The 16613-nt window shown below is 37.1% G+C and overlaps 1 protein-coding gene and 1 pseudogene across 16 annotated transcripts in view; both read right to left on the reverse strand.

Moving 5' to 3' along the window:
* The window catches only part of hdac5 (histone deacetylase 5), a 330777-nt gene that overhangs the window by 84838 nt on the left and 229326 nt on the right, over positions 1-16613 (reverse strand). For 14 of the 16 annotated variants that reach the window (XM_043675117.1, XM_043675114.1, XM_043675109.1 and 11 more), the window contains one exon: positions 5449-5629. The exons of 1 other annotated variant lie outside the window; for it this stretch is intronic. In XM_043675117.1, the coding sequence (XP_043531052.1) occupies positions 5449-5629 (181 nt within the window). The remainder of the gene's footprint in view (positions 1-5448; positions 5630-16613) is intronic. One more of the 16 variants, XM_043675105.1, reaches the window with a different exon arrangement.
* LOC122539923 lies at positions 14905-15538 on the reverse strand (annotated as a pseudogene).

The following is a 16613-nucleotide window of genomic DNA, read 5'->3' on the forward strand; positions in this document are numbered from 1 at the left end:
CAAAATTATGAGGGGCATGGATAGGATAAATAGACAAAGTCTTTTCCCTGGGGTCGGGGAGTCCAGAACTAGAGGACATAGGTTTAGAGTGAGAGGGGAAAGATATAAAAGAGACCTAAGGGGCAACATTTTCATGCAGAGGGTGGTACGTGTATGGAATGAGCTGCCAGAGGATGTGGTGGAGGCTGGTATTTAAGAGGCATTTGGATGGGTATATGAATAGGAAGGGTTTGCAGGGATATGGGCCGGGCGCTGGCAGGTGGGACTAGATTGGGTTGGGATATCTGGTCGGCATGGATGGGTTGGACCGAAGGGTCTGTTTCCATGCTGTACATCTCTATGACTCTATAAAAGATGTTAATAGTCCAGATTAAGTGATCGGAACTATCAACATCTTTTCTCCATCAGCACACTACACCCACTACCCCCACGTCTCCCAAACTATGGCATAAATGCTGTCCTCTCCACACTTGACTTTAGCTCTGATGAAGAGTCATCTAGACTCAAAATGTTAGCTTGCTCTCTCTCCAAGGATGCTGTCTGACCCACTGTGATCTCCAGCATTTGTTGTTTTCAATATCCTTCTTTTGTTCTCCTTCCAAAAGGAACAACTTCACATTTTTCTCACATTACACTCCATTTGCCAACTTTTTGCCCATTTACCTAACGTATCGATATCTCTCAGGGAACTTGTTGTAACCTTCTTACAATCGGTCTTTCCAACTATTTTTGAGTCACTTGCAAATTTGGCACAGTACATTCACATTCTCCATCCAAATCACTAACATATATTGTAAACAGTTGCAGTCCAAGCACGGATCTCTGTGAAACTTCAATGGTCACAGGACACCAACCTGAAAAAGAACCCCTTATTTTCACTCGCTGTTTTATATCCATGAACTAATTCTCTATCTTTGCCAATAAAGAATCATAGAAACATACAGCATGAAAAGAGGCCCTTCGGCCCAACTCGTCCATGCCAACCAGGTTTCCTAAATTGAACTAGTCCCATTTGCCTGAAGTTGACCCATATCCCTCTAAATCTTTCCTATTCATGTACCTGGTCAAATGTCTTTTAAATGTTGTAATTGTACCCCCCTCTACCACTCACTCTGGCAGCTTGTACTGTATATGCGCTACTCTCTTGCCCCTCAGGCCCATTTAAATCTTCCCCCTCTCACTTTAAATCTACGTACTCTAGTTTTGAACTCCTCTCCCTTGGCTATTAACATAATATCTGCCCCTCATGATTTTATAAACCTCTATAAGGTTAACCCTCAGTCTCCTCCGCTTTGGGAAAAAAGTCCCAGTCTATCCAGTCTCTCCTTCTAACTCAAACCTTCCAGTGTTGCTTACATCCTTGTAAATCTTTTTTGTACCCTTTCCAGTTTAATAACAGGGCAACCAGAATTGTACGCAGTGCTCCAAATGTGCCCTTACCAATGTCTTGTACAATTGTAACATGACGTCCCAACTCCTGTATTCATGTTTTGACTGATGAAGGCAAGTGTGACAAACAGTTTCTTCATCACCCTGTCTATGTTTGACGCTACTTTAAAGGAACGATGCACCTGCACCTCTATATCTCTGTTTGACAACACTCCGCATGGCCATACCATTAACTATGTAAGTCCTGACCTGGGTTGCCTTACCAAAATGCAACACCCCATATTTTTCCGCATTAATCCCCATCTGCCATTCCTTGGCCCCGTTGATCAAGATCTCATTGTACTCTTAGATAACCATCTTCACTGTCCATTACACCACCAATTTTAGTATCAGCCCAAACTTACTAATTATGCACCAATATTCTCATCCAAATAATTTATATAAATGACAAACTACTTCTAACACCAAGGCCTCTTATCTTATGTATTCCATTGCACTCATGACATGTGCCTTGCAGACGGTGGCAGGCTCTGCAGAGTCAGGATATAAATTACTCTCTGTAGGATTCCTGGCCTCTGACCTGCCAATGTGGCCACTGTATTTATCTGATTAGCCCAGCTGAAATTCTGGTCAATGATAATTGTCAGGATGCTGACAATAAGGGCAGGTTTCAGTGATGGTAATGCCATTGAATGTCATAGAATGATGATTAGATTCTCTTTTACTGGTGATGGTCATTTCATGGCAGTTGCGTCGTGCACAATACCATTTTTCAACCCAAGTCTAGACACTGTTCAAGTCTTATCGCACATGGACAGACACTGCATCAGTATCTGAGGAGTTGCAAATGGTGATGAACATTGTGCAATCGTTGGCAAACATCCTCACTTCTGACCTTCTGATGGAGGGAAGGTCATTGAAGCAGCAGCAATAGGTCGTTGGGCCTGAGTAACTCCTCCAGAGATGTTCTGAATCAGAGATCACTGACCTCCAACAACCACAAGCATCTTCTTTTTACATAACTATACATGCTTTTATGATCTGCTTTTATGTTTCTTGCTTTTTTACATTAAACCTTTTAATGTATTGTTTCAATCTAGCATGACCAACTTGCTTTTCATAACTTCATAATTACTTTGTTTATGCTTCAACACTAGATTCAGATTGAATTATACTTTTTCCAAACTTAATAGAAAATCATGTTATACTATGGTCACTGTTTCCTGAAGGATCTTTATATTATTAATTAATCCTTTCTCTTTGCATAATACTAAATTTAAAATAGCCATTGCCCTCATTGGTCCCTCAATGTACTGGTCCAGAAAACTATCTCAAACACATACCAAGAATTCTTCCTCCACTGCATTGATGTTCAATGGAAATTCTGAGACTATATGTCGATTGAAGTCACCTACATTCCCCTCGCTATATGCTTCTCTGATTTTCAACTGTTTGGTGGCCTATATACCACTCCTACCATTTATTGCTGCCTTTGCTGTTTCTTAGCTCCAGTGAAACAGATTCTACATTTTGTTCTTTTAATTGATATTATCTCTCACTCATACACTGATCCCTTATTATCAGTACTATCCCATCCCCTTTTCTTTTTGCCTTGCCCCTTTGAACACCCTTTCATACACAGTTCCAAGTTTTGGTCACACTGTAGGTATGTCTCCATAACAGCAAAGTTAAATCACAGCTTTTTGCATTCACTCACATCATCAATTCGGCATGGTTAATTTAGCTTCTTTAACACTATTCTGCAATTTGACACAGTTTGATTCTAGGATTTGTTTCTGTTGCTATGTATTTGTATTTCCAGCTTTCCTAGTACACATAACTAGCTTTATTCTATCTGAATTCGCTTTTAAATTCCTATCCCCTTGACAATTTTTCCCAACTGCCTCAGTCCCAGTCCTGCAACATGTTTAATGAATCCTCCTTGTCCAAGTCCCATCAACCCAAGAATCGGCCCCAATGCCACAGAAATCTAAAGTTCTCCTTGCTGCACTATTTTTGTGGTCACACATTTATTTACTCAATCTTTCAACTTTGATACCCCCTAGCACATTGTACTGGAAGCAGTAATGGAATGCTAGCTGGTAATGTAAGATTCCAATGAGAAATCCACTGTTCAGCTGTAACTTTCTATGTTCTATAAGTTTAGGATATTATGACAGCATTATCCTTTGAAAAAAACCATGTGGTCTGGAGGTAAACCAGAATGTAAGGAAGGTTCTGAGCATAAAAGTAAAAATATTCTACAGCATCTGTAGTGAATCCAACTATATGGACACATGCCTTCATGAGCAACATCAGTTCACCAGTTTTCCTTTTAATTAGTTAGTTTTGCTTTGGAGCAGGTCTTGGCTAACTACACCTTTAGGTTATTTAGAAATAAAATTTAGAATGGGAGCTATCATTTAACCATACCAGTTATATTCTATCCCAAACTGGCTATCACAGAGATCAGATGCTTTTAAATACACATTAAAATTAACTGGAAAGTTTGTGAAGTAGAAACCACTGGACATTGTGCCAAATTCAATTAACATTGCCTAATTTCTTTCTAAATGTTTACTACTTCTGAATAATTTGCTACCAATTTATGCCTCCCACCCCAGGAATTATGAGGCATTTTATGTTGTATAGATTCCAATTCTCTTCAGTTAATTTTTTTAAAAAGTAAACAATGTGGACATGTTTGGTTCAGTGATCACAAATGCATAGAAAATGTAAAGAATTTTAATTATGAATTATAATTCAATACCAGAACAAGAAAATATCATAGAATGCCTACAGTGTAGAAGCAGGCCATTAGGCCCATCAGGTCCACATCAACCTTCTGATAAACATCCCACCTACCCTATCCCTGCATTTCCCATGGCTAATCCATCTAACCTACACATCCTGGGACACCATTGGCAATTTAGCATGTCCAATCCACCTGACCTGCACTTCTTTGGACTGTGGGAGGAAACTGGAACACTCAAAGGAAACTCATGCAGACGCGGGGAGAATATGCAAACTCCACATGGACAGTTGCCTAAGGGTGGAATCAAACTGGGGTCCCTGGCGCTGTGAGGCAGCAGTGTTAACCACTGAGCCAGGATGCCACCCATGCCTTCTTGACATTGCCCCTTTCTTTTTTCTACATTTCAGGTGAAATGTTTTCAGCTGTTTCAGCTCAATATATAACTAGACTATCTATGCCAATTCATCTTGGTTATTCCTTTACTTACTTCAAGGGTCCTTTCAATCTTGCTTTTGGTTACTATTCCAATGTTTCTTTCCTAATCTTTAGTTCTTTTCTATTTTACTGAAATGTCTTAAGAAACCTTATTAGATTAGCCAGGGAATATAAGTGTAAGCAGACATTGATGATGTTAAAAAAGGTTCAAGTATTAATAAGCTGATTTTGCCATGTTTTATGTTGAAGTATACAAAAATAAGTGAGCAAAGCATATTCTGACCAGAGGAATAAAACCCATAAAAATTAAGAAAAAAGGAGATTGAAACTTGCAACACAAGCAAGTATTTCATCACTTTAGTTCCCACTTCAGAAAACAAATAATTTATAGTCAAATGAAACTAAGTAATTCAAGTTTTAAAATGCATTAGGTGATGTTTTGGCTCAGAGGCAGGGGTGCTACCAACTAAGCCACAAGACCTCTCATGGCTGTGGTCAAATTGGTAATACAAAAATTGTGAAGAGCACAGGACTTTAAATTTAAGACTTGTCTAAGGATTACTCCAATCATGTTGCATTAACAACCAAAAGAATAAGTTGTGCAATTATTATTCCTACCATATTTACTTTGGATTATGAACAGTTCAAACTTATAAATTCATCCATATTGGATGTAAATGTCATATTTTTAAACCTTGAGAAGGATAATACTTCAGATTTGCATTGAATGGCTAACTTTTCAAAGTCTTGTGCCCCAGTATATTTTCCCTGCATTGTTGGTTCTTAAGAGTCAAATGTGTCTACTCATTAATTCATAACAACACAGCTGTTACTTTGAGATCTTGCAGCTTTTTCTGCAGTTCCCTTACCAGTAGTGAAAAGGTGCTTGATAGGTTTCTCAGTGCCAGGATTTTTTAAGTTTGCAGTTGCTGGGGAGGACTGGGCTCTGCAGAGTGGTTGATGCCTGTCTGTCACAGACATACTTCCCATAGCTACAGAAGCCTGATACACATGAAGCTGTTGCATGCGTTGCTGGTCCAAGAATTGCTGCTGTAAAAATTGAAAAACAAAAAGCTGAACTTACTTTGCATTACTTCAAAAAATCAAATTAAAATTATTTAGTAAAGTCACCCACAAAGACTCTAAATACAGCCTCTTCGATCCCTCCTTGGCATCTCAGTTTCTAAAATGCTTCCATCATTAATGTATAAAGTTACATCACGTACAAAAAAATTTGCCATTCCCACCTCGTCACTTTCATTAAAACTTACCTTTCTATCAGAAAAGCATTTTGGTTTACATTGGTATTATCTGTTATCAATTTCAAACACACATGTATAATGATGTTCTTGATTACTCTCCAAATTATTCTTAATTTCTTCAGTTGAATGACCCCTCATTCATACTGTGGGGGAGGCAAAAGTAACTCTTCAACCTATCTTTCCTTTTTTGGAGAAGTATATAATAACCATGTGTCACCTCCCAATAGTCCAAGAGAAGATTCACAATTAAAAATCTACATTTGTTTATTTCAGACATGCATGCATAATGAGTTTTGAGAATCGTAGCTCAGGTTCCAGCTCAGTGAGCAAACTTACATCCAGAACATGTGCATAATGAAGTTCTTGATTACTCTCCAAATTATTCTTAATTTCTCCAGTCGAATGACCCTTCATTTGTTTACTTCTTATGATCTTACTTATGATTCTTGTGTAGCTTAAATATATACTGATCAAAGCATGGTTCCCCTGTGTTTTCCTAAGAAACCAATAAAGCATTGCCATTTTCGTCTGAATCCTTGTACTAAACCTTGAGGTCTAATTATCTTGGTTTTTAATTTATACTTTTCTCCCCATAGCTTATTCCACTTTAACCAAGGTCCTCTAAAAAGACAGAGAAAGTATAAATCTGTGCTTCTCTCCAGAACACCAAAAATTGGCAAGGACAAATAACAAGCATTGACCTGTTTTCACATTGATTTAATCTCTTAGGGGAAGCACTATGCCTCTACTCAGAATTTTTTCAAATGGTTACGCCGAGACTAAGAGCTAAATTTAAATGAAAGTTATAAATATTAAAATTATTAGCCAAGAGATGGCTGGCTGCACTTTATACAGCAAGAGGTCTTTATAACCCTTCGTGCTTCACAGCAAAATAGCAGTTAACATACTTACCAAAATCAAAGGAGATATTATCCTGACTGCTACCTAAAGGAAGCTTTACATTTTTCTTATAGATGTGGTTTAAACAGATTGCAAACCTTGACATTTCTTCCTAGAATACATCCCTTTTTGAAATGGACTGCCTTGAGTCTAATTACTGTAAAAAAATTCTATTGAGCAACTTTATAACACAAAGAATATGCCTAAAGCAAATCAGCAATTACATTTATCATAATCCTTTCTAGCTGCTGTCAGAAACAGGAAGTCTGAAAAGACGATTCGCAGTTTCTGAAGGAAGACATTTGTTGTGTACACTACATCCTTTGTACTAAAAGGTTGGAGGCCACAACATCTTACGAAAAAAAAATCGGCTGCCTTTCACAATATGTTATGAAAAAAATTGAGCTTGTGGCCAAGTCTTTTGAAGAATGCCAAAAGTCATTGACAGACATCTTAAAATTCCCCAGTGTATTTATCCAATATATTTACTTAGGAAACACTATAATTTAAGTTAGCTTTGAAAATATTTTTAATATTGCCAACAGGACAATGTCAGGCAGCAAAGAATAAAACAAAAGCATCTGTTTCCCATAAACCATTCAGAACTGCATACCAACATTGAAACGAAAGGCAGTGGCTGCGATTCTGCACAAGAGGGAATTCCACTTAAAGTCATTATGTGAGACAATTCATCATATCACCTATTAAATAAATGTTAATTTTCTTGACATGAAATTTGAAGATGCACAGAACATTATCAATTTCTATTAAGTCCTTTGTTGGCATATTTAAACGCTTTTAAAATGCACATCCATCTGGTTTAATAAAAGTTATACATTGTACTGGTGAATACAATTTAATCAAGACTGTAATTACTTTACAGTCAGAGAATAAACAAAATCTCAACTGCAGCTCATAGCACAGCAACGGCTTTTCATTAAATATATAAATGACTACAGCATTTAGAACAAAGTTCTTTCAACTCTGGAATTTGGGCTCTTCTCCAGACCAGAAGGACTTAATGAAATTCTTCACTTGCTGTTGATTCTAAGCATTATAACTGAAATAAGTTTGGATAGTTGCAATCCTCTTTTGCTCAATGCAAATGTATAGTGTAAACGAATACCAAATAAAATGCCCCACCCCCACTCCTTTCCAGAGTCACATTCAGATCCCACAATATTCATATTTGTATTTGTAAGAACACAAGTAATCGTGAAATAAAACAAAAGGATTGATTTAAAGATTAAAGACAGTACATAATCTATTTCTTATTTGAAGAAACTTAAAGACTTGTTGGAGCAGTAATGTTTTACCACTCAATTAAATCATAGTTGATCTGTATTTCACTCAATTTATTCTGTGTTCTGTACTCCTTAAGATCCTTACCCAAGAAATAACTACCAATTGGTATAAATGTCCAACTGACCAAGCCTCAATAACTTTTTTTTGAGAAGAAACTTCTAGATTTCCACAACTCATTATATGAAGAACATCGGGACATTACCTGAACAGCTTAACTTTAAAACTGTGCTCCCTTGTTCTGTATTCTGTTGCAGATAATAGCTTTTCTAGATGTACTATAAAATTAGCTCATCACTTAATTTTCTATGGTCAAGAGATTTAGTCATCGTCTGAGCAACATGCCTTCACAATTTAAGCCTGTTCATCTTGGCATCATTCTGCACCATGCCAACTCCGAGGCTGATATTCACTTCTGAGATCCAGTGCTGAAAAATGAAAATAGAACTCCAGATGCAGGTAAAAAGGATGGTCAGATGTAGGATTGCAATTCATCCCACACAAAATATTTTAAAATCTTGCCTAAGATGTTCAAGTGATTGTGTTTCAAGTGAACTACAAGCAAAGGGGAACATAGCGTCTGAGCACCTGAACAACATCCACTAGCTTAAACAACGAGTCAACAAGACCTAACAGCAGATTCTAAACCACTTACTTAGCTGGAGAACTAAGTGGAATTAAAATCAAAGTGATGCACTCTATCTGCAAAGAAAGGAGTTTAAATAAATTTAAATTGAGTTTGTCAACAAAAAGCTTTCTTCAGAAAATCAAAACTGGTGGGAAGCATTCATATTTGCCCATCATTTGCATCTTTTCCTTAAAAATCACAAGACTCTTCAGTAATCAAATCGAGATGAATGTTTCTCCCTTGAAAGTTTATTTAAGGAGAAATTTAGTTACCAGCTTTTAAACAATTCCAGCTGTAAACCCATCACTAAACTTCCACCTGACATTATCAAAATTCTAAAATCACAGTGCAGTCATATGGCTTGTCATCTCTTGCTGTGAACAGGCAATAAGAGCCTCAATTTATTTGTAAACAGGATTTTTTTTTTAATTCAGAAAATTGCTACAAAAATCATTTTTCTAACAATGCAGGAAAAATATTAGGAGGAAGTTATTTCAAATTTTAAAATTACGTACAACTTTAATAAACTATCTTCTAATTATCAGTAAAGTAAAGACACTTTTTAAAAATCTCTTCTCCGTGAAATTAAAACATCCCCATGTTTAGGCATAGCAGTACAATGAAACCTGCTTCAAGTTATTTAATGGCAGGCTACCAACACTTTTTTGCGCAATGAAAGCTGGCCATGATATTTAGCTTCTTTGTTTGGTGCATTTAAAACAAACCTATACAAAGGATTATACGATATTTTAAAGCAAACTACAAATCTTCAAACACTTTTTCTAATATTGTAACTTCTTGCTTTACCTCCTGGATTAATCTCAAATATTAGTATGTGCAAGTTTTGGCACTGTGCAGATGAATATTTTGTATCTCACAGTATATGCATACAATTGTGGAAATCATGAGATATTGAAAACGGATCATACTTCAAGACATGTTTGATAATAACGTTTTCCTCAAGAATAAAATCAATTCCTGTGCACTTCATGAGGTTTCCATATTTTAGATAAAAAAATTAATTTTGTACCTGTGACAGACTACAACTCAATATGGCAGAGCCCACCAGCTAATTTAGAAGCTCCAAAATGCTGAATTCAGCCAGAGAATTTCAGAGTTAAATTTATAGAGTCTAAATATATTCAAAAAGTAGAAGCTTGTATTTACAGGTATTGTTCATCCCTCGTTAAAAAAAGTTTCGTACTTTAGTACTTCTGCTGACGTGAAGTGCAGTTGCAGCGTGAAGTAAAAGTATAGCTCTAAGAGCTGAAGCTGAGATCGGCTCAGAAGAAAGTCTGACCAAGTTTTCTTTTGCAGGCACGACAAATTTGTTCTAAAATAGGTATTTTGTATTGCAGATATACTGGCTATCTCTCGAGGTTCTTACTTTATTCAAGAGGGAGCTCATTCACTTTTCAGCAATGTTGCTCCTTTTTATTTCTTAAATAGCAAGAGGTTGAGGTGAGTTAAATTTTGAAGGGACATAGAGGCCTTGTTATTAGTCACTGACAGTTAATGTGCGGATATCAATATTCTCTGCAATTTAAACTGCCCTTGTATGGATATCCATGCATAGTAGCAGCTCCAGCAAGCAGAATCCATATGTCAGCACATTGATTGGTGTGTGCAGAGCTTCCCATTGGCACCATGATTGGTAAGCTGTGAGGGAATGTTGGCAGGCACCACAGTAATTCAGAAAGTAAATATTATGCTGACATTTACTTCAAGTGGACTTGAATACAGGAGAAAAGATGTGTTACTGTAATGACATACAGCCTTGATGAGATTTGGAGTATTGTGCAATTTTCCTTACATAAAAGAAGATATTCTTGCCAGAGATAGAGTGCAAACAAGGCTAACCAAACTAATTGCTGAGATGGAGGGATTATTATGGAAAGTCCATGTCCTCTGGAGTTTACAAGAATGAAATATGATCTCATTCAAACATACCAATTTCTAAAAGGAATGAAAAAGACAGATGCAGGAAGGATAATTTTCCTCATTCTGGTCTGGAGCCAGGGAAGAACAGTCCCAAAACAAAGACCAAGGTGAGGTCTTTACTCCTATTTCTTATGTGTTTATGACATAATTTAAATAAAAAGATAATTTCCTAAAAGATTTTGGATATAATAAAATAAAACACAGCATTAAATTCAAAATGACAATCATTGCAAATTTTCTTCCCTTGCTTGTAAATGTACATTTTACATTCACATCAGAAATCACACATAAAATAAATGATCATTTCAGTAATATATTGACTGTGCTCTGTATTAGTAATGTCCCCTGCCTTTCATTGTGAAGTACTAAATAGAGTTTATTGGGCTAACTTGATGAAAATAACACTTAGTATTACACTGACTTTACTAAAGTTTAATAAAGAGATTATATTCCCTATTGACTCCCAAACTAAGTAGATGACCTCCCTCGTCACTCACTAGATGGTTCTGATCTTTGTTTCAGCTCCTGGGCTCTAATTGAGGGCCATTGCTGTGCACTCCACTTTGGAAAAACCTTGGAAGGTGAATTGTTGATAACAAAGAATGGAAAAAACTCATCTACATTTAGATGATGAATTACTGAAAATAATTTAACACTGGAATCCATTTTGGAGTTCAGCATCTTCCAGTTTTTTGTCCCACAATTGGTTCTAAAATAGGCATTGTGTTGTTCAAGACATGGCAAAAATACTGCATCTTACACATTTGCTTAGATCTGATTTATCAATGCTTATTTCTCTGAATGGTGCAAAAAGTTAAAATAATACAATATTTCAAAAATTAGTCAAAGGGCCACAATTACCATAAAACTGACAAGTTATTTCTCACACTTGAGCAAAGTCCCCACTTCTGGGTTGGAATACTTGGCGTCAAGACCTACCTGATCCAGAGCTATGTCTTAACATGTCTGATCAGGTTGATTAAAAATATCCAGAAAAACAAACTGGGGCTCAAAATACAGGCAGGCCGCGGTTGAATCCAAAAGCACTAATATGCCCAAGAAAATTCAATTACAGGGTGACCAATGAGAGAAAAGCCACACCTCATAATTATAAGTGACAATTGTCTTTCCAATCAGACTGGTTCTCTCTTCTATTTGTTCCTGTTCACAACAAAACCTATCAGCAGCAAATACAACAGGGAAACTGAGGCTACAAAACGGGCTTGGGTAAAGAGAACAAGACTACAAGGTGATGAGGTATGGGTTGAGGAGGTGGCTGCAAGTGGTTGAGACTGATAATTCAATTTTCTCTCTTCTTCCTTCTTTAAATATTGTCGCTACATTGGCTACCCTCCAATCCATACGAACTGATCCATTGTCTATAAGAAGCTTGAAAGAGGACCACTGATACATTCACTATTTCATGAGCCATCTCTTAGTACTCTGGAATGTAGGTGATCAGACTCTTGGATTTACTGGCCTTCAATCCCATTGATTTCCCCAACAACCATTTTCCTAGTACTAAGACTGGATTTCCTTCAGTTTTCTCCTTCTCACTCGGTCCCAACATCCCTCTTCCATCCAATTCCATCATATCAAGCTTTTCCTTCTGTCTTATTGCAGGAAATAGTATCCAACAATAAGGCTGAGAGTGGCATGGGATGGTTTAGGTGTAGGTGAAGAATGTTGATGAAGAATTAAAAGGCTGGAAACATTACTTCTGCTTTCATTCCACTTTCTCCAGCAATTTCTGTTTTTGTTACATTTCTCAATGTAATCGGCATGCACCAGTGGCCATGTCACTTCCTGTATTACTTGCTCAAAACATTTGTACCAATCAGAAGGAAGAGGCGGCAATAAATCCCTCCTAAAATAAGACTATTTCTGATTGGTTGTAACAAGTGGTGTAGATGTAGGACACCACACAGTAACAGCTGCCTGAATTGCTGTGCTCTTCCAGCACCACTGATCCAGAATCTGGTTTCCAGCATCTGCAGTCATTGTTTTTACCTCGTTTTCACCACACAGTAACATACAATTCAGAGCAACTAATTTCTGCTACTTATGTTTTATGGCTCTCTTTACATTCCATATAACTCAACTCAAATTTTCAGCATATCATAATCCCATTTACAAAAACAAAATTAGGAGCAGCAGTAAACCATTCAGCCCCTCGAGCCAGCTTCACCATTCAATCATGGCTGATCTAACTGTGATCTCAAATCCACATGTCTGCCTAACCTAAATAGCCTTTCACCTATTTGCTTAACACAAATTTACCAAACTCTGCTTTGTAAGTATTCAAAGACTCTTCCTGGAAAGGTTGTAGAAGCAATGAGCTCTAAAGATCCATGACCCTCAAAGAAAACAATTTGCCTAATCTCTGTTTTAAATGTAGCCATGATGTGTACCTCACATTTTTCTATGCTCAAGATCATTTACCAATTTGCCTGTTTTTCAAGCTTTCTAATGTTGTTTGTATTCTACCTTATCTTCTGTTTTAGTTTTTATTTCTTTAATGTCTCTTTATTTTTATGCAATTTTACTTGAAGTTATTTATTCATCTGTGGCACCCCAAAATTATTTTCCTTGTTTCTAGCTTTAAGTGAATTACATTTTTCTTGCAATGTACTGAATACACATTTAAAGATTTCTCATTGTTTGCTTGATTCTACTTTTTAATGTTTCTTCCAGTGTAACTTTAGTCCACCCTTGTCACCTCTCAATTTGCCATTTCCAAATCTAACAACACAGTGTACATTTTTAACAAGCAGAACAAAACCTAAGTGATAAATAGGCTTTGAGGAGTGAAGAATTGAGTGACATGTTCTACATGGGATTCATATTCTATATCAACAATTTTGGCATCCTTTAAACTGTAACTTTAGGTTTTGTGATGGCAGATAAGCAAATTGTTTATGAAATTTCCACATAATCCTCTTCTAAAGAACCAGACTCCTCTCAACAAGAAATTTCAGGATTCCTCGATGGAATATAATAATAGCACAATCCCATACTTTTGAGAGTTTACTGCTTACTGAATACAAATGCTTTATCGTTCTCCATGTCCAAACACATTTTCATTTTTTTTTCCATTAAGATGTACTCAGTAATGATGGTGTTTTTTTGAATGACATTAGGCTTAAGAAATGATGCAATTTCACAGGAGAGAGCCACTTTCTTTAGAAATGGTAACAAATTAGCATCCTTGAATCAAAAAAAAGTTGTTTTTGAATTTTTTAACTCAATTTTTGTATGCTTTATCCAGTTTCCAAATAACAGGTCAACCATTTTACACCAGACACTATTGAGGTACTGCCATTTTGTCTAGTAGACACAAATGAATGCTTTAGCAACTAAGATACTTATGGACTAACTTAAGTCTTTTTTCACTCGCACCATTTTTCAACTGTTTGCCTCATCATATTCATTCTCAGAATTTTGCTTCAAATACTTGACTTCTCAACCTTGGATAACTTCTGCCATGGTGATATTTGAAATCAAACTAGAACCATCTATTAACCACTACCCTTGGATCTCGGAGAGTCATTTATTGCTATCTATAACTCAAAACCTGCATTTTCCTTTGATTGAGAAATCTAAGGGTACGACCGTCTTCAAAATACAGTTCAGCAATTCTATACTTATATGGGTGCTTGTGACTAGGCACCCTTCAACTTTGTGAGTTAGTAATCATAGAGTCTTCCAGGATCTGTATTACCACAGAATTCACAACCTTCTGTAAAGGGATCTGGAACAGGTCTATTTAGGGCAGCAGTGATTTGTTCAAATACAGAGTCGTTCTCACAAAACCTGTTAAAAACAAAAGTTGGCATGCAAGCTTTGTACTTGATGCCAGCACAGACTCCAGAATTTCTAAAGTCAGTTGCAAAACTCTCAAATTTTATGATATACTCTTCTGTGGATTGACTGTCATCAAATAGTGACCAGCCTTGTCGGATTCCAGCAAATCATCGTTTTAGTAAGTTCTGTACAGAAATCATATTAGAATCGCCAACTCAGCTATTCAGGTTTGTTACACAGTTCTGAAAATGCTTTATTTCTAATTTTACTCCTTCTTGATCATAATAAAGTGAAAGCCATACCTTGCTTCATCTTGAGTAGTGAACTGGCCCATGACCACATCTCCACCTCACTCTTCCAAATCCAAAAACACAGGTAGATAGTTATTATTTGTAATCCTGCAGCATGACACAGCTATTTAATTTTTAAAAAACTACTGGGAGCTTTGCTTCTTGCTAGAAACAGAAATGACTTTTGTCTTTCTTTTCTGGAACGTTTGATTGTCTAGAAACCAACAACCCACTGAGGAAGAATTCAGATCTTTTCTAGATACTTTTAATCTATTCAAACATCCTATGACATGTCCAGGACAGGTGGGACTTGAACCCAGATCCCCAGGTTCAAAGATAAGGACAGTACCACTGCATCATAAGACCATTGTCTGAAAGTGGCTGTTTTCTAAATACAGATATTTTAAGATTTTTCAAGGAGTTGAAGTTTTGCCAAGAGAATTTCATTCCCTTTACTGCATAACCTGGAATCCAAATTGGTGATCATGACTGCAAACTGGGCTGCCCTCTCCAAAACGGTTTTGTGGGTTTTGAAGGAGACAGTGTGAGAAACCTTGGCGCAATACATTTTATTGCTCATCATGAGGACTTCCAGCTTCTTGACGTTCTTCATTGGCAATTTCCCTGCATGGCAGCATGTGTTTGATCTTCTTGTTGCTGCTGCATCTAATGGGCAGCAATATCTGACCTTTAAACCATCTGTGCACTCTATTGTCAATCCCTTATGCCAGTTATGTGCAATCTTCACATATCAATTTGACTGATGACAAACAAACTTAGTTTTGTGTTTCTTCACAATGTTAGGCTTGATAATCGGTCTTTGGACAGCCATGATACTTGTTGGCTGCTTGCTGGGCACCAGACGCAGAACAGAAGACTTGATTCTTTTGTTTTATAATGTATGCAAAATAAAGAGCTCATTACTTTCCTCTAATTACATTTCAATCAAATGACTATTTCACAGCAGATGTAGATGTTTTTAAATCAATATGTTATTAGAGCAGGTGGGAACTGAACCCAGACCTTCTGGCCCAGATGTAGGGATTATATCATGCAAGAGCCATCAGAACATGGCTTTTTTTAAAAATCAACCTGTTCAGAAATAATATGACACACCAGTGAAGCAGGGCATGTGAACCTGGGTCTCCTGGCTCAGAGGTAGAGATGCTACCACTGCACCCCTAGCACTCATCACTTAAATGTTATTTTTTAAATTTAACCTATTTTTCGAATCAAGTTGCTCAAAGATGTTATTATACATTTCTGGAGCAGGCGGGACTTGAACCTGGGCCCTGCGGTCCGGGGTAGGGACACTACCACTGCAGCACAGGAGGGCCCCTCAGATGACTAATGAGCATCAACTGCTCTTTAATCAACTCTGGTGCCAATTTGTCTGTGCCTTAAAGGGACCTCTACTTCTAGATCTGACACCATAGAAGCATAACATGGTGAACAGCAGAGACTTGCACAACTTGCTAAAGCTCACAGAGACAGACCCTCCACACAACAGCCCAAAATTGGTATTTAGCCGATTTTTCAGATAAAATTCAGTCCAATAGCTTCTTAAAGTCATGACTGGTCAAATCCTGCCTTGATGTCAAGGCAGCACTTTCACCTCATCTCTGAAATTCAGCTCATTTGCCCACATTTAGATCAAGTATAACAAGATTTGTAGCAGAGTGGCGCTGGCAGAAATCACATTGTTGGTGAAGAAGTCTCACTTGATAGCACAGCAGATTGCAATTTCCAACATTTTGTAATCATAGAGTCATACAGCATGGAAGCAGGCCCTTCAGTCCAACCAATCGATGCCGACCATAATCCCAAAATAAACTAGTCCCACCTTTCTGCACTTGGCCCGCATCTCTCCAAACATTTCCTATTCATGAACTTATCCAAATGTCTTT

This window comes from Chiloscyllium plagiosum, chromosome 33, assembly GCF_004010195.1.
Source record: "Chiloscyllium plagiosum isolate BGI_BamShark_2017 chromosome 33, ASM401019v2, whole genome shotgun sequence".
Taxonomy (NCBI): Eukaryota; Metazoa; Chordata; class Chondrichthyes; order Orectolobiformes; family Hemiscylliidae; genus Chiloscyllium; species Chiloscyllium plagiosum.